This window comes from Lathamus discolor, chromosome 3, assembly GCF_037157495.1.
Source record: "Lathamus discolor isolate bLatDis1 chromosome 3, bLatDis1.hap1, whole genome shotgun sequence".
In the NCBI taxonomy this organism is placed as follows: Eukaryota; Metazoa; Chordata; class Aves; order Psittaciformes; family Psittacidae; genus Lathamus; species Lathamus discolor.
In genome coordinates this window covers 38787849-38809993 of record NC_088886.1, presented here as the reverse complement: position 1 = coordinate 38809993, position 22145 = coordinate 38787849, and the positions used below count along the sequence as shown (strand labels likewise).

The following is a 22145-nucleotide window of genomic DNA, read 5'->3' as shown; positions in this document are numbered from 1 at the left end:
CCATTGTGTTGTTAACTACACTGGCTCAATTTGGCTATTCAGATCTTACTCCATGTTAAAATGGCTTTAATTCCAGAATACTTGCATGAGACCTTTTCCTGAAGGGCTGTGGCTAGCTTGAGATAGCAGTGCTATCAATACACATGCCAACTTGAGAAAGGCTGTGCAGCTGGTAACCATGTTGTGCTCTGTACTGTTGGTTGCCAGATCAATGGTTCATGGTTAGTTAAGCTGAAATGCTGGTGTGTCATTTGTCTAACCATTTTCTGCCTGTCACCTGTTTAAACATATTAGTAATCAGTGCTTTCATTGGGGGCTTACTTCTCTAGTTCATTGGAGATACAAGTATGATTGGATTTAGCTGTGTCTCAGGGGGATCCCCCAGGTTCTTGGAGTCCCTAGAGCTGAATTTATTAACAGGTTTTCTCTGACAGTGTCTTTTGACATTTGTCATACTACATGAGAAGCAGATTGTATTTGTGGTGTGAATTTTAATAATTCTTGCAACATCCAATATAAAAAATCTAAAATAGATTTAAATACTAAAGATGCTTTTGAAAGGTGTAGTAGTGCTGAATACCTCAAGTGTGACAAGGAGCAAAAAATTTTTATGATGTTTAGACATGTGAAAAGGTATATAGATGTCACTTAGCAAGTCCTGTGTCAAGGATCCCTTGTAAATAGATTTCTAAAAACTTTTTTACAAATCTAAGAAGAAGAGTTACTTATTGGTTACTACTGTGAGACTTAAGGTTCTCTGTCATGTGTGTAGATTATGAAAATTTTATCCATAAAGAATAAAATCTTAAAGATCATCTAAACCTAACATTTTAACATGCAGAAGCAATATTTTTCCATACTTGTACTTTTTTTGTGTGTGTTTTCTGAAGTTCATTAGTTCCTATCACAATGGCAAAACTTAATATAGTGGAAAATGCTTTGTTGTTGAATTTGCCCAAAATAAATCTTCCTATTTGCAACATGATCACATAGGAAAGCATCGGCAACTGCCTCACTTGATAAAGGCTGAACTTGTAATAAAGCACTGAAGTGACTGGGCAGAGTTAACAACACACTGCTCTACCCTTAGCTACCAGCCTACACAGAAGTGTGGTGGAAATGCCGTGCGATTTCTTGTCCTAAGAGACTGAAAATACTGGAAATGGGGAGTGGTACATGCTTTAAGAACTGCATCACTATTTTAAAAATAGGTTTTGAAGGGAAAGAACACGAGGCAAAAAGGTCACTTTTAATAGTTGTTTTTTGTTTTTGTTTTTTTTAATATGTCTGTTTCTGTTGAACATGTAGTGATAAAATGGAGTAAAAAATCTCTGTGAGCCAAATCTGGATGAAATAAAGAGGTAAAGAAGCGACCTCTGTTTTTCTAAGTGTGGTTTAGAGCATACAATCAGTTATTTGTATTATATACCATCATATGTGGGTATCTTGGGAGATTGTGCATATTTTGACTTTTAAAGAGCATAGAATCATAGAATGGTTAGGTTTGGAAAGGACCTTAAGATCATCTAATTCCAAGCTCCCTGCTATGGGCAGGGAAGCCTCATCCTAAACCATGTCACCCAAGGCTCTCTCCATCCTGGCCTTGAACACTGTCAGGGATGGAGCATTTACCACTTCTTTGGGCAACCTGTGCCAGTGCCTCAGCACCCTCACAGTGAAGAACTTCTTTCTTATGTCTAACCTGAACTTCTCCTGTTTAAGTTTAAATCCATTACCCCTTGTCCTATCGCCTACAATCCCTGATGAAGAATCCCTCTCTGGTACCCTTGTAGGCCCCCTTCAGATACTGGAAGGCTGCTATAAGTTCTCCTGTGCAGCCATCCAGCCAATTCTTTATCTGCCAGGTGACCCATCCATCAAATTTATGTCTCTCTGGTTTAGAGACAATGTCGTACAAGACAGTGTACAAGTACACAAGTCCAGGAAGACGATAACTGCTCTGCTGCTGTCTGTCAGTTTTGTAGCCCCATTGTAGAAGGCCACCAGATTGGTCAGGCCTGATCTGCCCTTGGTGAAGCCATGTTAGCTGTCACCAGCCACCTTGTTGTTTTTCATGTGTGCTTGCATGGTTTTCAGGAGAATTTGCTCCGTGACCCTGCCAGGCACAGAGACTGACTGTCCTGGGTCTTCCATTTTCCCCGTCTTGAAAATGGGGTTTGTATTTCCCTTTTTCCAGTTGTCGGGAGCTTCACCTGACTGCCATGATTTTTCCAATATGATGGATAGTGGCTTAGCAAATTCAGTCGCTGGTTCCCTCAGGACGCATAGATGGATTTCATCAGGTCCCATGGACTTGTTGCACATTCAGGTTCCTTAAATGACTAATGAACAAAACGTTATAACCACCGCAGCCTTATAATGTCTTTTCAGAATTATATTGGTGCATCATCTAACACGTAAGAAGAAATCAGTTCATAAAGTAGTAAACGAGTGTTCTTCATCATGCTACAGATGATATGTGTGAGTCTTAGATGTGCTCCTCCAATGACTGCTTGGAAGAGACCAGTAAATACAACAAGAGTTATCAGCTTGGGGTTCAGTGAGTCCCTGGGTTTCACACTCATCATTTCCTAGCAAAAAGAAATAATTCAGTGGTTCCTCATTGTGGGGAGACTAGAGAACATGAAGGTGCTGGAATTTTTCTAGCTCTGTATGCACTGAATTCTACCTTTAGGTAGCTCAAGTTACAATGTTTAGAAGCACACAGGAGGTTTGTACTTGAAAGTGCCGCTCGGGTGTATGAAGAGAGGATATGAAGTTTACGAAGAAATAGCACCTTCAGCTTCCTTACTGAATATTTTGTAAATAACAGTGCCTCTGTATTTAGCTACATGATAAATTTTAGGGTGTATTTATTAACCAGGAAAAAGGAGACTTTTGTATAACGTCGGAGTGTTTTAATACATTCTTTTTAATAATTGCAAACTGATAAGTGTATTTTGCCCTGCTGGTGTCATCATGATGAATTGGGTATGGCTCAGGCTTGTGTCTAGAGCCTGCAAAAGTCCTAACAGGGCCTGTGGGACCCAGGTCCTGTGCTCACCGTCTGTACAGCAGTGCCTTTCTGTACCTAAAAAAAAATAAATCACTGACACATCTTGTCACAGCCTCAGAAAGCAAATCAGCACACTGCCTTTGGGAAATAATCTCTTGCTGTTAGATTCTTATGCAAAGTGTTTTGCAGCCAGGGTCTTCCCAATAGAATGCATGCTTTCTGCTACTGACGAGCAATAGCTCAAGCCCCATCTTGATGTATTAAAATTGTGGTGGTTCTAGTTTTGACAAGTTTTTTTCTATTAACATGATTGAGTGCTAAGATTAACTATTAATAAGCAGGAGAAATTTGTTCACAGAGACAGTTCAGAAGAGTGAATCATAAGGTGCAAAACTCTGCAGTTAATGCTCAACCTTCTCCCAACCTCCTGATAAAATGAACTTTCATCCAGTGAAGTGAAATTCCTTACCTGGAAGCGCTTGAAACAGCAGTCAGTGAAAAATGCAAAAGGCAACATGAAATCTGCAGTTTTGCTTCCATGATAATTTTCATGTATATTTAATTTAAAATATTTTAATATTTAATAGGTAAAATTAAAATTTGAAGTTGCGTTCTGAAAAGTTACCTTGGTTTTTGGCACCTGGGAACAGTACCATATAATTCAGTAAGGGCCTTGAGAGGTGTTTGCTGACACGCCAGCTCCAGTTTAAGTGTATGCATGCCTCTGTGAATGGCTAACTTTTCTCAGGAATGTAAAAGTAGTTCATCTCCCTCAGTGCAGGCTTCTGTATTAGGCATGTATTTTCAGTTCTTTCTCTGCTTATTGTATGAACAGTTTATATGTTACAGTTCTTGAGGTTTTCCAGTTTCAGTGCTCAAAACCATCTGCAATTACAGGGAGTAGTTCCTCTGTTACACCCTTGTGTGGTTCCAACATGGAATCTCTGCACAACATCACGTACAATGGCAAAGGCCGTATTTACTTGTTTGCTAGGGGAAGAGATCAGTGGGTTGTTGTATAACTTAACTCCTTGTGGACAGCACAGTTGCATATAAGATATTTTATTGTAACCTGGTTATGGTATTAATAAATTGTCAGAGAACTGCATTTGTGTTTAGTACCCTCTATTGCATGGTAGAGATAAGAAAAATGGTGTGATGCACATTTCTTTGTTTTGGGGTTTTGGGTTTTGGGTTTTTTTTTCCTTTAATGGGTGGTTATTTAATTGTTCACACTATATGCTGAAGTTAAAACTTTAAATTGCTTGGGTATAGTAAGTTACTATCCATTTTGTGACCACTGGTTAAAAGCAAGAATAAAATAATTTTTCATGCTTCTGCTTGCCTCCACTTTATAATTTAATGTGAGATTTGTAAGCTTGATCTGTAAAATGATTCTGGGCATAACTGCAAGTACTTAAACAATCTTGTTCAGTTCAGACTCAGCCAAAATTTCTTACCGAAATCCACACGGGTTCTGCTTTATTATCTTGAATTTTGAAAGCTTTGTGGTTATTTATTGAAGAAGGTTAATATATTTTGTGCACATGCATACAGGACAAGGTTTTATGTTCTGGAGCACTGTGTGGCCACATAGCAGTGAAACTTGGACGGGGCCAGAGGGTGAACTCAGGCTAATTCTTTCATACCAAGAAACCAATTTTCTCTTTTGTTTTTGACTGCCTTTTGCACTTGACTCTGTTTTTAAGACTGCAAAACGGGAAGGTGGCTATCCAGAATAAAATCTGGGATATGCTTTTTTGGCCATGACTGTATTCTGAAGGATTCTCTAGCAAGTGAATGAGGTGAGTATAGGAGGTACAAAGGTCATTTGCTGCTCTAGGTCACTGGGCTCTGTGGATGTAGAGGTCAGGGAGTCCCTCATCAGAGGAATGATACGAAAAAAGAGATTTCATGTTTGGCAAGAAAGAAGTAATGAAAAGATGGGCTTAATCGGATTGTGACTGGTTTAGAATTAAGAGGAAAAATTAGGTTTACATTTGCATTCAGAGATGTAATAACAGTTGGCTTCATCTGCAAGACACTTGTCTAGTTTGAAAAAAACCCCAAACACAGAAAAGGAAATTTATTTTTATTATGTTAAGGAAACACAATGTATTGTCTTCATGTAATTGTTTAGTCTCTACTTGGTCTTTACTGTACTTGCAAAGTATAGAAACCAAGAAAATCTCTGCTGAGGAAGTATACTCAAACATAAACCTTGGATAACTTCTATTTGATTTGCAGATGCAAGTTTGAAGTACTGTTGTAAAAACTCGCCTATAAATTTGCCTTGGCACCATTTATTTTTCAAGGAATTACCAAATTACTCATAACTATATTTTTATTTTTTTTTTAAACTGAATAGTGCAATTCCACTGGCTTCTAAGAAGTTATTCCTGAGTTTTGCTGCTCTGACAGTACTGAGTATTACTGCTATGACAGATTACATAAACTGTAGTTACTGCAAATGAACTGGTAGCTGGATTGGTGGCTCTGGGAAATGAAATCTTGGCTTCCTTGAAAGATAAATTCTGAAGTGCTTGTGACAAGGTAGTTATCTTTCTATCATTGTTTTTCAGACCTGTTCCAGAGATTTACCTTTGCTGAGCAAAATTTATCTGGGGTGTCTTCATAATACAACTTTTATTTCTGCCAAGATAGTAAAGATAGGTAACAATTAATGCAAGATTTTAAAAGACTGTCAACTTACATGCGACTGATAGAGACCTTCACAAAGAACCTCTTGGTTGGTTGTCAGAGATAACTTTAATTTGCTGTCAGATTGGGCCATATGCTAACCTGCAATCAAAGAAGTGAATGATTCTGTTGTGGCATATGAAAACTATTAAATAGTCTTGTCTTAACTTGAGCAGTCTATGCTGAATGAGAATACAAAAAAGACAGTTCAGAAGTTTGTGGATGATATTATGTTCAATGAATTTCAGACTATGCATTTTATGCATATTCCATGCCAAATGTATGAATGCTCAGCTTCTTTGTAGGCAGGCACACTGATTTGCCTATTGGAAAGAATGCAACATGCTGAAGTGAAAATGAGCAACTCCTTGATATGAGCCAGTTCTAGAGTTTCGTGGAGCTGGAAATACCATAGTGAAACCTTTATCATTGACAGTATTTTCCAGCCTTCACTGTGCCTACTGACCCTGCCAGCTCCAGGCAACTTAGGATGCATTCCCTCATCCAGGCTTACAGTGGGCCCTGCTGGGACTCAAAGGGCTGTGTACCATGTAGTCTGCAAAGATTCTTTCTTCTGATCTAAACTCCTGTGAAATGCAATGTTTTCCATGAGTGTATGAGTCTTAAATTCAAACAAACATGGTGATTGCTCTTGTCATTACTTTTAGGACAATTAGTATGTTTGTTTGCTGGCAACTACTTTTTTATTTTCTCATGCTATTCTTTTTGTTGTCAGCACTAGTAATTAACATGTTATAATTCAAGTCCCACTCTGGGCAGGCTTCTTCCTGTATTCACTGGGAAAGTATGCTGGCTGCAAAGATAGGATGTTAATCTTCACAGTTCATGTGAATTGTAGGACAGGGGACGAGATTAGTTATGTTCTGATGATTCTCTCAATGCCAGCATTTAATGACCCATTGTACTTTTTTCTTTGTGCTAAATATCACCAAAATAACATGTTTGTTTTTTTCTGCCTTCTTACGGTGATGATAGTAGACTGAGTGCAACCGTCTTACCTTCTCCACCTTCTCCTGTTCCTTTGTGTGCAAGTCACCAGAACATACTGATAAGGTCCATTTGCTCTCTGAGGCTGTACTTCCAAGCTAACCTCATTATATCAGTTCTCTGGAATGGAAAGAGGAAGAAAATCTGGTTGTACTTATTTGCAAGTGTCCTTTAAACCAAAAGATCTTCAAATACTGCCCATTCTGGAATGAGCAAGAATAGAAAATGAGCATCCAGTTTTTCATGGATCCCAGAGTTTTGATTTGTTATTGTTCAATAATAAATTACTGCTTTTTTTCCCTCAAGGTATAGTTAGCAGAATGTAGCATCTGCAAAAATATATTTTAATTTGTATAACTGTTAAGGGAATGGACATTTTCTTGGTAGTCAGTGACACCAATCTGGTTCTCCTCCTAAATGCAATCAAACAGGTTTTATTCTCCCCCCTCTTGCCTCCCACCTCCAAGAAATATACAGGTGGTCAGGGGTAAAGTTTCCAAAAAAGGTCATGCCAGAAATTTCTTTTTCATTTTTTTCCCCCATAATGTCAGTTGAGCCCAAACAACTTGTTTTTGAACTATCAGATGTTCTGTTTGGGTTTTGGCAGAGCTGGACAGATCCATGTTTCTTTGTCAGGACTACTAATTTTTTAAATTTGCATTTTGGTGTAGGTATGTTATAAATTATCTATCTGAGAACAGCAACTAATGCACATTAACATTATGGCCTGCTTTTTTTTTTTCTATAAATCATTCTTATTTTCTTTTGCTTTTTAAAATTGAAGCAAAGGCCGATGTAATGCTTGTGCCATCCTTTGGTTTTGTAAAATATTTGCTGCTTCAAATATTTATTTACTTGTGAGTCACCAGTAGACAAGATAGATCATTTACTCTGCTTGCTGTGGGTTAGCAGTAAGTGTTGAAAGCTTATAAAGGGACTCATTTTTAACAGTTACATATCATTGTAGTACTTTTGGGGACAGAAGACTGTATTAGAGTGGCTGTCTATAGCTAATAGATAAAAGTTGTGCTGTAAAGTGGTAGTGATGTGCTATGTGGTATTCATTTTGCTCATGTAACAAAGGAACGGAATTGGATCCAACTGTGTATTACTCCTATACGGTTCCATTTATTTCATTACAACTGTGGGAATAAGTCCCAAGTTGTTGAAAAACACTGTTTAAAATGTATTTATTTACACTATGGTAACTGTGCTTGAAAAAAAAAAAAACAGGTCTGAACCACTGCTGTAATGAAAAAGTTCAAAAGGTATATTTTAGAGGCAAAGAAAAACTTGCAGGTCAGCCTTCTGCTCCTTTGACATGGGCAGCTGTGGTTGCCATGGCTTAGAGTCCAGCACGAAGGTGAGTCATATCCTGAGCAGACAGGAGGCCAGCGAATGCACAGCTGTGCAGGGATGGAAAGCTCCCCATGCTTCCTAGGGCTGCTATCCTCCTCCTCTCCTGTGGATAGGCGATGGTGGTAAGAGATACTGGTTGGTTCTCCTGTCCCTTATCATGGGGCTATTTTTGTCAAAATACATATACAAAACTTGAAGCAATTAAAACGAGAAGATTGTTCAGATGTTAAGAAATGCACCGAACACTTACCTTGAGCTGGCTGCATCTCTGCATGCTTCCAGGTGACTGCAGGAATCATACCCAACTGACTGCAGCCTCTGCTACAGCTGGTGTGGGAATGGGCTGAGCCGAGTGGGGAGCCGGCAGTCTGGCTGCCAACTGCAAGAGTGAGGCTGTGAGAGTGGGAAATCCCATAAATGGGGAAAGCCCCACCAGGTCAGCCTCATCAGATGAGGCTTCTGTTTTCGTTCCCCCTTTCTCTGGGTGGGAAGTGCTGTGGAGACAGAGCGAAACCCCTGCAAGAGGTAGTGTCCTTTCTCCGTCCCTGTGAGATGCTGGTGTATGGCTGGGACAGGGGCTGTCTGTTGACTGTGAAACAAGCTGTGATGAAAGAATGGTTTTTCTCCACTTTATACTTCTTGTCCATCTTGAGTTGACTGCTCTTGTACATAACCATGAGCATATATCTGATCTGTTTCTGATCACTTTTTCCCCATTACAGATACTCCGGAAATGTTGTAATCTCATTGAAATAAGTGTAATTGAAGTGACAAACTTTAATTTGCACTTTTAATAGGAGGGGGGTACACAATGTGTTTGTGAGTCCTGATAACAGTAAACTTTGCTTTCCTGGTCCCAAATATAGGATTTTTTTTGGTGTCAGATTTGAAGTAGAATGCTAAAATTTGTCACCTGCACTATAACTGAAAAATCCATTATGTGCTATTGTGACAAAGCACACTGAAAGACCAAGGAGGAGGAAGCATGAAAAAGCTTTTCAATCTATTTGAGGCAAGTACTTATATAGGGTGTTGTGACATTGTCTCCTTCCATCCTATTCTGTAAGACAATTGCTTGCAGGTGTCCTGAGGGGCATTAGGAAAGAGAGGGGAACAGAGGAGAGTTGGTGCTCTGGCATGATCCAGACACCCAGCCAGGATTTATCATGACCATCCCACCCCATCTTGTGATCAACAGTGTTCTAGGCCTGAAATCTGTTTGGTTTTTTTTGGTTTGTTGTGTTTTGGTTGGGTTGTTTTTTTTTTCTGAAAGGAAGGGGGGAAGTACAGAAAATAAATCTGTTTTCTCTGGCATGTTGTGGGAACATGGAAACCTAGCTCTAGTCCAGAGCTTCCTGCCCTCTCCCTAAATCTTCCTTAAGAAAAATGTAGGAAAATAATCTTACTAATTTGACATTTTTTATCTTTTTGATGCTAATGTCATTGCCTGAGTACATAGAAGTAACATCTGGTGGAAACATTTTGTGTGGAAAGTTTCTCTTTAGCTCTTTAAAATGCCATTGTCAGGCAACAGTGGCCTAAATGCCAATTGGTGTAAAAATAAGGTACAGGAATGTATTTTACATGTGTATTTTTTATTAGTATTTGCAGAGCACCATTAACTAATTCAGCAATGCAGAAGTACGGGTTCCATGATAATGAGTGTGAAACTGAGGATGAAGGGAAACAAGAGTGACTAATTGGGATCCATCTTTTGCAAATGTCTGAAATTAAGAAATAGATAAACAATCTGAATGGAAAACAATTATGGTAACCATAACCAAATATTTAGTATTTGCTGTTGGTTGACTTGAGGGAATTTCCTCTTCAGCTTAAATGAGCTCTCCATTACTCTTCCCTACACATCCCTGCAGTTGTGTGTAGAACCTGTGCAGCTCATTGTGGTACCTTGTTTTCATCACCGTGCTGGGATGAGGTACCTACGTTTTAGGTATCGCAGCCCCAAAGCTGGGTACCAAAGCTGAACTTTAAACTGAGATTTTCATAATGGGCTATGTTTTTTTTGGAGGATGAACGAGTTCAGTGTTGCATCTGTGAATGAACACTGGATTCTTAAGATATTTATATCACGTTGCATGTGAGCTGATATTGGACATATACATTTCCACATTATTTTACAAATATTATGAATACTATTTTGAAAGAGTTGCTCAGGGGGCTCATACAGTGGCCAGAAGATTAAGTTCTCTCTATTTGGAGATCTGATACCTCAGTGTGAAATATGTGATTATGATCTTTTGAAAGGACTTTCAGCATATTTTTAATTTAAAGCTGAAACATAAGTTAGAGGTTGTTTAGTAGTGCAAATACTACTTTCTGATTATTTTCATAAATTCTGTAGAATAAGAACCCTCACAGTGGAACTTAAAAACAAGCAAGATGATTTAAAAAATGTGAAAGAAGATCTGAGGTATTTCCAAGAGGAAAAGGAAGCTGCCTATAAACAATCGCAAGTGCTCAGGTAAGAACCCAAAAAGAAATGCTGATGTGCTTCCTGTGAACTCTTATAATCAGTCAAGAGGTTTCAGGGGAGATGCAGGCACAGGCAGGGAGAATATCGTGATGAGAGGAGTGTTTATAACCTTCCTAGTATTTTTTACTTTTCCAGAATATAGTAAAATGCTGTAATGTTAGCAAATGTAACCAGAAAATACCACTGCTGACTGCTGATCTTACTAGCAACAGGGTAAGTTTTTCACAAATTTAAAAGCATTAACACTTAAAAGCAAGTGTGTGCCAGTTGCTTGCAATGCATTGGAAATACTGTGTTTCCTATACACATTGTTTATAAAGAGTCAACATAAACTTGACATAGAATCATTTAAACATGATTGCTCTGATTTCTCAATAAAAAATGGTTGTACAATTGTCTGTACAGTTGTTTTCATTTATACATATATATTCTAAATTAATATTTACAAGGGAGAAACTTATTATAAATATATTCAATATACAACAAATTGTTGTAAACCAATATAGTATAAATTATCACATAACATAGAAGTAATTGTCAAGTTTACCTTAGTTCCCAAGTTTACTAATAGTATTTTGTCATTTTAAAAATGTATGGTATTATTTTTCTGTCTTGCAGAAATACACTGGAACACCATTGCTCAACTCTGAACAAGGCAGTTTCACTGTTTCCTTTTATTAGAAGTGAACTAGACAGTATTAAAGAAGTCATCTCCAGTAATCTGGAGAACTGGGCTGCCATGAAAGAAGAAATCTTTATACAAATAAAAACAGTTAGCAAAGAAGCTTTGACAGGTAAATCATCTTGCAGTAATTTTGGGTCAGATAAAATTCTTTTTTGGTAGTTGAGTGTAGCGGAGTGAATTAGAAGGTAAAATTAATTAGATGGTTCCTAATTCTGACATTAACTTGTCCAGACACAAAGCTATGGAAGATCCCATCAGCTGCTGTGGCGCCATGTGAACTGCGTTGAACTCAGTCCAGTTCCTATTGTCTTAGTGTGCTGAACCTATTGTTAGGTACTGACCCAAGTCAGACTGAAACTGAAGTAATATTAGTACTTTCCATTATTTGAAACATAAGTAATATACTTACTATGAGTATATAGATGTGATTGCAACACAAAGACTTGGAGATGTTTTAATTTGCCCTATGTTTACTATTGCCAGTTTTTTGCATATGCTCACATGTACATATGATGCACGTTTTGTGGAGCTGCTTGAGGATCCTGCAATACTGCCACCCTGCTGCGTGGGCAGGCTACACCTCTTCTGTTGACCAGCCTACTGGTGTACACGTTGGGTTGCCTTGAATACGTGAGCTACTGTATATGAACAAACCTGCACCCAACATGTAGCAACTTCTCCCTGCTTCTGTTTCTGAATAAGAACAAGTAATACCCAAATACAGCTCTCTTTATCTAGGGGGGTCTGTGGGGTTGAAAGGGGCATGGAGCAGCCTGTGGGCTGAGAATAATTCACTTGGCCCACACACTGCTTCCTGCTCACACAAGGGCAGCCTTCAGCAAAAGAGAAGCTGAGAGCAAGTCACAACTGATGTTTTGTTCCTGAAGGTCATGCCCAGCCCTCAGGCTGGCAATCAGGCTTGAAAACTCAGATTCATCCTTAAATAGCACTTTTGCTCTGCCTCAGTTAAGAGATTAGTTTTGCTGAAAAAGTGTGTGGTAGTGTAATTAGCAACTCTAACGTCCAGCACATCCAAACTGGTTCCTATGCTGACTTCTGCAGCTTTAATGGCCTTTAGACGTATTTTTCATGTATGTATTCTGTACCTTACAGTTTTTCAGTGTGTATGAGTTGATGAGCTGCTATTTCCTGTGGAGATTAGTTTTATCAGGGTTATAAGATAGTGAAGAAGTAGGTGAGCTGATATCATGTTTTCTATCCTTGTGAGAAGGAATATAAGGGCAAGGTAGGTGATGTGCATCTCCCAAATCACTCCGCTGGTGAAACTGTGTTAACTCCCGTGAAAATTCACTGCTTATGTGAAATCTGCATGAGCAGAGTATCTGAGAAAATATGTAACTTCATTTTAAATAATAGCTCCCCAGTAGCCTATGCTTCCTGTGAAATTAGAAGTAATTTTTAATGTTTTCAATGATTGCTTTCTTCAGACTGGGAAGAAGTGGGGCAGCTGTGCCACAGGAGTGAGTAGGCACACATCCTATTGAGACTGTGCCTGAGTCCGTACAGAGAGGTCGGGGCGTCCTGAGCCCAGGCAGCAGAGAGCCCAGAAGGCAGGGCTCTTGCCTGCAGAAGATGAGTGTGGCCAGAAAATCACTTTTTTAGCATTCAGTTTTTGTAAGAACAATTAATTTAAATGTCAGTGTCAATATTGCATATTTTGATTCGTGACTTCATCTCCTAATTAGGCTGAGCACAGAAAGAGTATTGTATGTCCCTAAGGATTCCTCTCTTCCTGTGCTCATTCTCTGCCTACTTCTAGCTAATGAAGGGAATGTGAACATGTGTTTCTGCAGGCATTTTCAGGTTCAAAGAGATTCATAACATTTTAGGGCTGCTTTTGTGGAATATTCCTTGTTTAACTTGTTGTAATGCTGCAAATATATAGAGTATCTGTATAAAAGCAGAAGTGCAGTCTTTCAGGTTCTTTAAGGGTTATATGTGCCATGCATGTTGTGTATCGCCAGCGCTATTCAGCATATACTACTGAGACTAGTGCCATGCTGTGAATATTATATAATCCTTAAATCTAGCTTTCTAAATCAAACCAATTTAGTAACTTTTTTTGTGGGTTTGATTTTCTTTTTTTCTTTTGCCTGTGAATGCCATTTACAAGTTTTTATGTTGTTTTATTAGTTGCTCGTTATTAACATATGACAACATATTAACGCATAATAAATTTTTGTGTATTGTAGCTTACTCTTTCTGCAACAAGATTTTCAGAACTTTTCCATTCAGATTTTGAGGAGAAAAATGTTACATGAGGTGCTGCTCCTTATGCCTAGACCAGTTTGGTTAGTTTGAAGGCAGCTTACAAAAAGTCTTGTATGCGTACACTGTTTAACTTTGGTTAATTAAGGGCAAGTGGAAAGAAGTATAAGAAAATCTTTGGGTATTTACATCATTTAGTCTAACAGTAAATCGGTTTAAGTGTGCAGTTGTTGGGAAAGACTGTAGATAATAAAAATATTTGCGTAACACAAAGACAGTTTTATATGCTGCGTGTGGGCAGCATATAAAACATAATAGCTGACTTGACAATAGAATTAGCCTTAATCTGACTGGAATATTGTCATTATTAATGTAAATAAAAGTTGTGTAAGTTCTTTGGACAATGGAGCATTTAGGGTTGTAGTTGGAGAAGGCATAGAAAAGAATTGGAACTACTTCTGGAGATGTTCAAATGCAGTCATTGAGAATAACTGAACTCAGGAAAACACGTGAAAATATAGACCTACTACACTTCACCCACAATTTAGTTGTTTACCTTGCAGTAAAAACCTCCCAGGAAACTTCCTTAGGTCTTGTGCTCTCCCATGTTGAAGAGTTGATGAAAGATGGAGACAAAACCTGTATTTCATATAATAAAGATACACTTTGTGATTACTTTAACAGCAGTTGTCATCTAAGGAATGAGAAAATAAAATGTATTACATGTGCCCAAAACATAATTTGAACCAGAAGTTTCAAACTGAGCTTTAGCAGAGGCTAACCCCCCTTGATATCTTCTCAAATTAATTTCAGTGAGTCTGCAATTGGTTTTGTGTGTTGACAATGGTTTGCGTATCTTCTGAAGATAGAAGGCTTTAATCCAGGTATTTATGTCACCTATCACTTCAAGTGGATTATATATATGTATTTTAATTTGATTGAGATCTTAGAAGAAATGCATATTATTGCATAGAATAAAGTTTTTATTATTTCTCAATAATATGTGTTTGGCTAAGTAGGAGTTATCTGTATTGCACAAAGCACTTCTTTTGGTGCTCTACGTTCTCAGCAGAAGTGTTAATCCTTACCCATGCTGAAGTCCTGAAGTTGAAAATCAGGTGTAATACTTATTAGTGAAGAAGGTCCATTTGACAACAGCCTATATGTTTTTTTTATCTCCTCAGAAATACCCAAATTGAATCAAAGATTAGCAAAGTCCCAGAGAGAGAATGAATGCCTCCAAGAAAAGGTAAAACATCTGACGTTGGTGGCTGACACAGTTGAGCTGAAAAGTCAACAGCTTCAAACTTCACTTCAGCAAGGGAATGAGCTACAAAGTAGATGCCGTGAGCTACAAAAGGAAACATTAGGTAAGAGAATTTTGATTTTTAAAGCAAACTTCCAAGTAAAATGAAATTAAAAACATTTTTTTAAAAGCTCACTGAAGTTGTGGCTGTTACTGTGAGAGCACTCAAGAGCCCAACACAGACCCTAATAAAATGTGGGTGTTGTGCAGTCAGACAGGCAGTATGTCATTCTGAAGAGTCTGTTACCCTGCTGGGAACACGAGTAGCTGAGTGGGAGGGGGAAAATGAAGGAAGGGAGGAAAACAGTGAAGATGTTGGTAATGTAGTTATGCTGTTAAATGTCAGTCTTATGTAAAACATCAGGGAGAAGGCTCTGACATTAAAATGAAAAGAAATGTTCTCATTTTGGGTGGAAGGCCAGGAAGGATTTTTGGCTATCATCAACAGAACTGAAAAGTCACTCAGGCTAAGCCAATATCTTTTTCTCATGGATTTATTAAACTTGAGTCTGTGTAATGATTTGCCCTTGATAGTGTGTCTCAAGAATCTAGGGAGTCCTCTTGGGAAACTGTAAGAGCAGTGATAGCACTTGAAATTTTAATATCTTCAGAGCTCTTTTGAGACAATGACTCATTACAAAAGGATTATTTGTATTAGTATCTCTTGAATCTCTTCTTTTTAGAGCTGCATTGCATTCACAGTGCTGGCCTAGAGACATTTTAAGACCTTGAAAACATATAGAGGTTGTGATGTTCTGAGCACAGGTTTGAGTCATCACACTGGCACAGCAATAACTGTTCTGCCTTATACACAGTATGTAATGTCAAATTTAAAGCAGTAGGTCTCAGTGCTAGTCATGGTGAAGGAATTTGACTGATCCTTCAATACCAGTGGTAATGACAAATGTGAGACTGCAGATACCATCCAATGAGTTACCAACCTGTGTTGCTGAGAACAGCCTTTATTTCTGTCACTGTATAACAGTACTGTTAAGAAAGTTCCAGCAGAGATGAGTTTGAATGGTAGAAATGAGTACATAATTCAACATAATTTTCCAGGCAGTGTCCATATAAGAAACAGACTTAATACGTCTTCCTTTTTGTGGTATTTATTAAAAAAAGAAACTTTAAATGGAAGAAAGTCAGTTACATTTTGCTCTGAAAATATTATTCTATGGACTATTCACAGCATCCACTTTTGTCTCCCTTTTTTGTTTTTTCTTGGGAAGCTGCTACATGTTCCAGTGTCTCAAAAACTTGCCCGTGGCATTTTTCAGTAGGTTAATTGTCTGATTGTAGCTACCTCTTCTTACCTAGTCCTCTGTTCAGAGTAAATTCTGGCAGATAAGATTTGAGGATTGCCTTAAAAGTGTTAAGCTGTCAGTCATGAGATGCATTATCTCTTTCTGAAGATCTGAATAAATGGAAAGAAGTGCATCAATTCTGTTTAAAAAGAAAATTTAAAGACGATCTTGACCACACTGTTGGACAGTTGTGAAATTCTTTACCTTTTTGTTTGGCTTGTATGTAAAATCACTTGGAGAATTTTTAGGAGACGTGAAATAAAACGTTGGTAGTACATAAATGTTATCTACTGTGATGATTGTTCTGCAAGAAAAGTAAATAATTTCAATATTATATTAACATTACATATATATAGTATGCATTATATATGTGTATATATATGTATATTACCCAGACAAGTGTCTGGGTAGAAAATAGTAATAAAAAAGTCAAAATCCCAAATAAGCTCAAGATTATGTTGCTAGAAAAGACAAAACTGAAGGAATTATTTAGTCACACTTTTTAACTAAATTGCATTGCTTGTCCCAGGAGCATAAATTTCCCTATGACTCCTCATGTTTTACTTTAAACTTTTTTGGAAAAGATGCTAAAAATGCATCACTTCTTTTCAGAAGGCAAGCGTTTCTCCTTCATTGAGGGATTCATGGTTTAGCTCAATAATCTGTGTACATATGTGACTGCCAGATTGACTATTACAATGCCACAGTCCAAAATTTGTAAATTATATCCCTTGGAATATTCTATGCAATTCATTTCTCAACATTCACTTTCTGTCTTTACTTATGCTGAAGTAACCTTAGAGATGGAGCTGAGAGGCTCTTAGTGCACTAGAAATTGCTCAAGCGGATAGTATCACTCGAAGATAGCCAACGTGACTGTCTCAAAAACAGCATTAACACTGCAGATCCTCAGTAAAACCTGCAGCAATGATTTATTCTGGTTGATTAAGCTTTCTTTTCTCTGCTAGTAAAGTATCATTTAGGGAAAGAAAGTTCATTTGGTCATTACTGTGGTCTTGTGCCATGCAGAGCAACTGAAAGATCACTTGTACAGCAGTCTGGATATTCTACAAGTGCTGATAATTGCAATGATCTCCGTGTCACTCAGGTAGCTGTCACAGATACTCTGTTCAGAATCCATGCAGCAACATTTTGGTACGTGCTTCTTACGTGGTTGTGTAGTGTGATGTTTTGGTCACTGTGTGAAGAAGCAGTAGACATAAAATGCTCATTTTGCCCTAATATTTGGCTTTTTTAATATGTTCAATATAACCAGACTTTAAACTTTCTTTTCAGGAATATCTTAGCTTCTGTCATTGTAGGAATAGTCACAAGTAGTGATAAGTCATAATCAGATCATTTATTATTTACCTTTCTCTAGAAATTTGAGCTTCTGCAACTTTCAAACTGGGTCTACCACCTGCCTGCCTTGAGGAAAATATAATTAAATTTTACATGCATTTTTTCTTTTAGATGGGAAAATTAGTCAAAATAAAATAATCTCAGTGCAAAAATAGTTCCTTCTGAAGAATACTTTGACTTTTTTTTTGTGTTGAAAAGTCTTTTAATTTCCTATGAAATAAAAACCTGTGGGTGGCACGAGTTAAATTGGCAGTGCTGGTGTGCAGACTGTTGTTGTTCCGAACTTCGTACAATATCTGGAAGTGTAGATTTTCATTTTTGTAAGATGCCACATTCAGTATAGCTCAGATAATCTTGCACATTACTGAGTTAATTTTTTTTTGTGAGGTGGCTGTATGTGGGCACGTGAAACTGCCTATGAATTCATTGGTAGTTCACAGGCATTCTTGCTAACTGGAATGTTGGCACTTGCTGCTGTTACAGAAAGTCTAAAGTCCGTTTAATTCAGGATCTTGTTCTCACTGCTGAAAAACACAGTGAAGTTCAAAGGAAGGAGCAGGAACTCTAGAAGAGTAATTACAGGCTAATTATCAAGGACAGATCCAAGGGGGCCTTGAGCCTAAGAAAACCATCTTTTAAAGTTTTCAAATATGTGATGTAGTATCATTACATAAGATACTTGTATTGTTACATTTATGCTGTATGACCCGTTGAGTTCCCTTTTTGGTTTTGTAAAGCTATTTACTTCAGAGGTTCCTGTAAACAATGAGTAAAGAGTTTGTTCACATGCATTGTAAAAATACACTTTCTTTTTCTGTTTTGCCCACTTTTTACTCCATGAAGAATGGAGTAAATTCCAGGGAAAATGTCCATGGCTTTCTCAAAGGTGGGGTGGCTGGAAAAGTCATTGGATTTTACATTTAAATCTTGAGCTGCAAAAAATTTGAAAACAATCTTCTGTTCTCTGAAAATGGACTTTCTGTTCCATGTTTGTGGTTTAAGAAGTTGTATTTGTAGTTGATGGGGTTGAATCCCTCTCTGATGGCTAGGTGTCTGGGGCTGTAACGTACTGGAGTTAATGGGTATGCCTCCTTCTGCCTTTATTTCTTCCATCCTGCCTGTGGGCATGAAGAACACTTGCTTACTTTTCTTCCTAATAGTATTAACAAGACTTGCTTATCACCTGCTGAGCTTGTTGACTTCTATAGGAAATGACAAAGCAAAGACATTAATTGGCAACACAGGTGGTGAGAATCATGTCTCAAGGCTGGAATGTAAACTTCCTGTTAACTTTCCAAAATGTCTTCTTTCATCCAGAATACTCCTCCGAGTTAATCTGGGGAGGATGTTTGTGATTCAGCTCTCAGCAGTTACGCTGCCCTTGGAATTCAGCATTAATATGAGCAACAATAGAGTTCCGGTTTTGATGAGAGGAAAAATTTGGGATTTATTGAACTAAATTAGTATTTTTCACTTTGATGTGACATAACTGAAAGCGAAGACATGACTCTTGAAAGAAGCCTAAAATGTTAGAATATTCTGGAAAAGTTTTATCCATGCTTACATCTTTTTTAGTTTTTTCCACTGCTGGCATTGGAAGGCCAGCCAAGAGCTGCCATCTATGTCTTTTCTTCTTTTTCTTTCTCTTACTTCTTTCTTCTTTTTTTTTTTCTTTTTCTTTTTTCTTCCTTTTTTCTTCTTTTTGTTTTCTTTTTCTTTTTTCCTTTTTCCTTTTTCTTTTCTCCTCTTTCTTTTTTTTTCTTTTCCTTTTTCTTTTTTCCTTTTTCTTTTTTTCTTTTTCCTTTTTCTTTTTCCTTTTCCCTTTTCCATTTTTTCCCTTTTCCCTTCTTTTTCCTTTTCTCGTTTTTCTCTTTCTTCTTCATCTTTTTCTTTTTTTCTCTTTCTCTTTTTACTTTTGTTTTGTTTTCTGTTTTATTTTTTCCTGTATCCACTGAAAGGGAATATTTTGGAGGCTGCTTCTTTATCTTTATAAAGAGGTTTGTAAAATTGCAGTGCTCTAAGGAGTTACTTCTTCCCTCAAGAAGTCTATGAAGTGGTTACTGTGACTGTGTGGATTCTCAGGCATCTTGTTGATGTAATACTTGAGCAGAAGAGTCACCATGATGGCTGCTTATCATGCTGTGCTGTTTGGTTTTGATTTACTGTTTACTTATTTTGCTTGTGTTGGATTTGTTTTTTAAGCTCATAATAAGACCTGGAAATAGCCAACATTTTGTGGAGAAAACACAAATAAAACAGCGTATTAGAACTGTGAAATCATAATGAACAGCTAAAATATCAGCTAAGCAGATTGATGTTTTATGTGAGGCATTTTTAAACTTATGAGTAAGAAAATATAACAGTTACTTCATAATAAATCAGTTATTAAGAAGCAGTAAAACGTTTGATGTATATATCAAGGAGATTTCAAGGCAGAAAGACATCTAACTCAGGCATTTTTGTTCTACCTTGCATGAATAGATCAGTAAAACATAAATCCATATGCATTTGAAGAAGACTTTCTAAGGGGAACTTGTTGCTGCATGGGGGTCATAAGGCTGGCTAACACACTGATGATAAAAATTTTTTCTTTGAAATACAAAACATGACTTTTTCAATGAAACAAGCATTAAATGTTATATAAGTTTGCCATTGTATTAAAATAAATCAGTAGGAGCTAACAGCTCTTCTTTTGTCATTGCCTTACCTGATCTTAGTGAAAATCAATTCCATGTAGTGAATTGACACCGTGTAAAGTCAATGTGCAGGAAATCAGCAAGATCTAGAATGTCAGCCATGGGGTGGGGTGGGGTGTGGTGTGGTTTGGTTTGTTTTTTACCCTTACAAACTACTTTGAACATAATACCTCTTTTTGGTACTGAAATAGCTCAGTTCTCTAGGAAAATAAAAACCTATCAGGATGTGTGATTTAAATGTTTTGAATTTTCCTTTCTGAAGTCAATACTTTGAAGATTTTTGTTTTGTGTATTTATCACAGAATTGTAAATTACTGAATATTTCATATGATAGCAGTCATTTGCAAGAGCTGAACCTAAGATTCATTTCTACGATTTTTTTCTTTGTTCTGTTGCTTCTCATGTCTTTCCAAAAATGATCTTTGTGGGTTACATTTTGCCAGACAGGTGAATTTGATTGCTGGTTTCATCCCACTCTTCAGACCCACAATGCATCATCCAGTTAGCTAGAGGTGGCAGGTCTTGATAAAAAGCTCAGTGCAGGGTAAGGTCTGGTCAATAACTGTCTAATCAAATAGACTCACAAAATGAACAAACAAAAGGCAATAATGCCTTGTGTTAGTGTCTTTGTGTTCTTAGGTTTGAGAGTGGCAGAAGAGCTGCAGTAGCCCACAGTCCTAAAAGAGAGGAACTGATAATCTGTGCTTTCATTTTTATTATTAGCCAAATCCTTTCACTTAATCACAGATCTAGAATAATTTTTCTTCACAAAGTGATTGCAGTTTTCCTTTATCCCATTTATAGTTACAGGTTTTACCTCTGTATGGGTTTAAATTGCTAGCTATGCACATGAAATCTGTCTTTTAAATCTTTTGATGCTACTTCTTCGTGGGCTACTTAAGTTACTAAATATAAATTTAGCAGTGGTCTGCTGACATAATAAGACTAATGAAAGATGATTGAAAAATGCAGGCAGCTGTAGGAGTAGCTGGGTAGTTTGAGTGGGGAATGTTAGCACTCTTCATGGAAAGAAGAAGTATTTTCATTGACATGAAGTGGCTTTAATGACACTTTAAAGACTGCTTTGAAAATCTTTGAAAATCCAAAGAGAGAATAGTTTCCTGTAGTTTTAGGTAGGCTGCAGTTCAAATATCCACTATTCATACTACAAATACTGCTGAAATATGTTTTTATTAGTTCCAGCTGCGGTACTAAGAATTTGAAGGCTGAGAGCTGGGGAATGCAGTATTGGTGTTTGAACAGAATGTGACATATGGGTTAGACGAAGCAATTGCTCATTAGTGCTTTTCAGCAGTCTCTTAAAGTGGAAGAGGAAACAGATGAATGTGATGGAAAGACCAGCATCATAGTTCTCTTCAACTAGATGTTGGGATTTTTACTTACAGAAGACCCCCCCTTTGCTTCTTGGGGAAAAGCAGGAATCGATGTTAAAGGAAGTATACAATATGTAATCTGTCTGCAAGGCAGACTAAGGTCAGAAGTTCCATTCTTCTGTCTTCAGTTTTCCCAGACAATAGGTAAGTGACAGTATTTCAAATCCATTTTAATACATAGGAGGAGAAGCAGGTCTGTAGGTCCTATTCTGACATTTCCAAATTAGCTTGGGTTAAAAAAGGCAGAAACATGTACAGAAAATTAAGGCTTAAGGAGCAAATTGTTTGTGTCAGTGTGAACCCTGGCCATGGCTAAGCAAATACCATGTAAGCAATCCCTCTGACGGCAGAAGTGCTTGAAGCATGCCACTGGGTGAGTAGGGGGAGAGAGGGGAGTAGGGTTTGCTGAGATAGTATTGTTTCTCTAATTAAACACTTTGGAAGGTCTTGGGGAAAATTGCTGTCATGTTTGCATTGTGTATGCAGTTGCTGGCTTGTTCATTTGAGGGCACTGAGGGTGTTCTAGGTTTGTATTGCTCAAAGCTACTTAGAATCTGGTTCCTTCCCTTGCTTTTTCTGTGGTGGTTTTACA

General features: G+C 37.6%; 1 protein-coding gene and 1 long non-coding RNA gene across 2 annotated transcripts in view; one reads left to right on the top strand and one right to left on the bottom strand.

Annotated features, from left to right (window-relative positions):
- Positions 1–22145, top strand: part of LEKR1 (leucine, glutamate and lysine rich 1) — a 57156-nt gene that overhangs the window by 13742 nt on the left and 21269 nt on the right. The window contains exons 5-7 of the mRNA XM_065674707.1: positions 10446–10565; positions 11196–11371; positions 14676–14861. Coding sequence (XP_065530779.1) covers positions 10446–10565; positions 11196–11371; positions 14676–14861 — 482 coding nt within the window. The remainder of the gene's footprint in view (positions 1–10445; positions 10566–11195; positions 11372–14675; positions 14862–22145) is intronic.
- LOC136012013 (uncharacterized) lies at positions 5565–8425 on the bottom strand. Its single transcript, XR_010611548.1, has 3 exons — positions 8334–8425; positions 6736–6844; positions 5565–5818 (listed from the first exon to the last, which is right to left on the bottom strand). It is a non-coding gene; the product is annotated as an uncharacterized LOC136012013 (long non-coding RNA).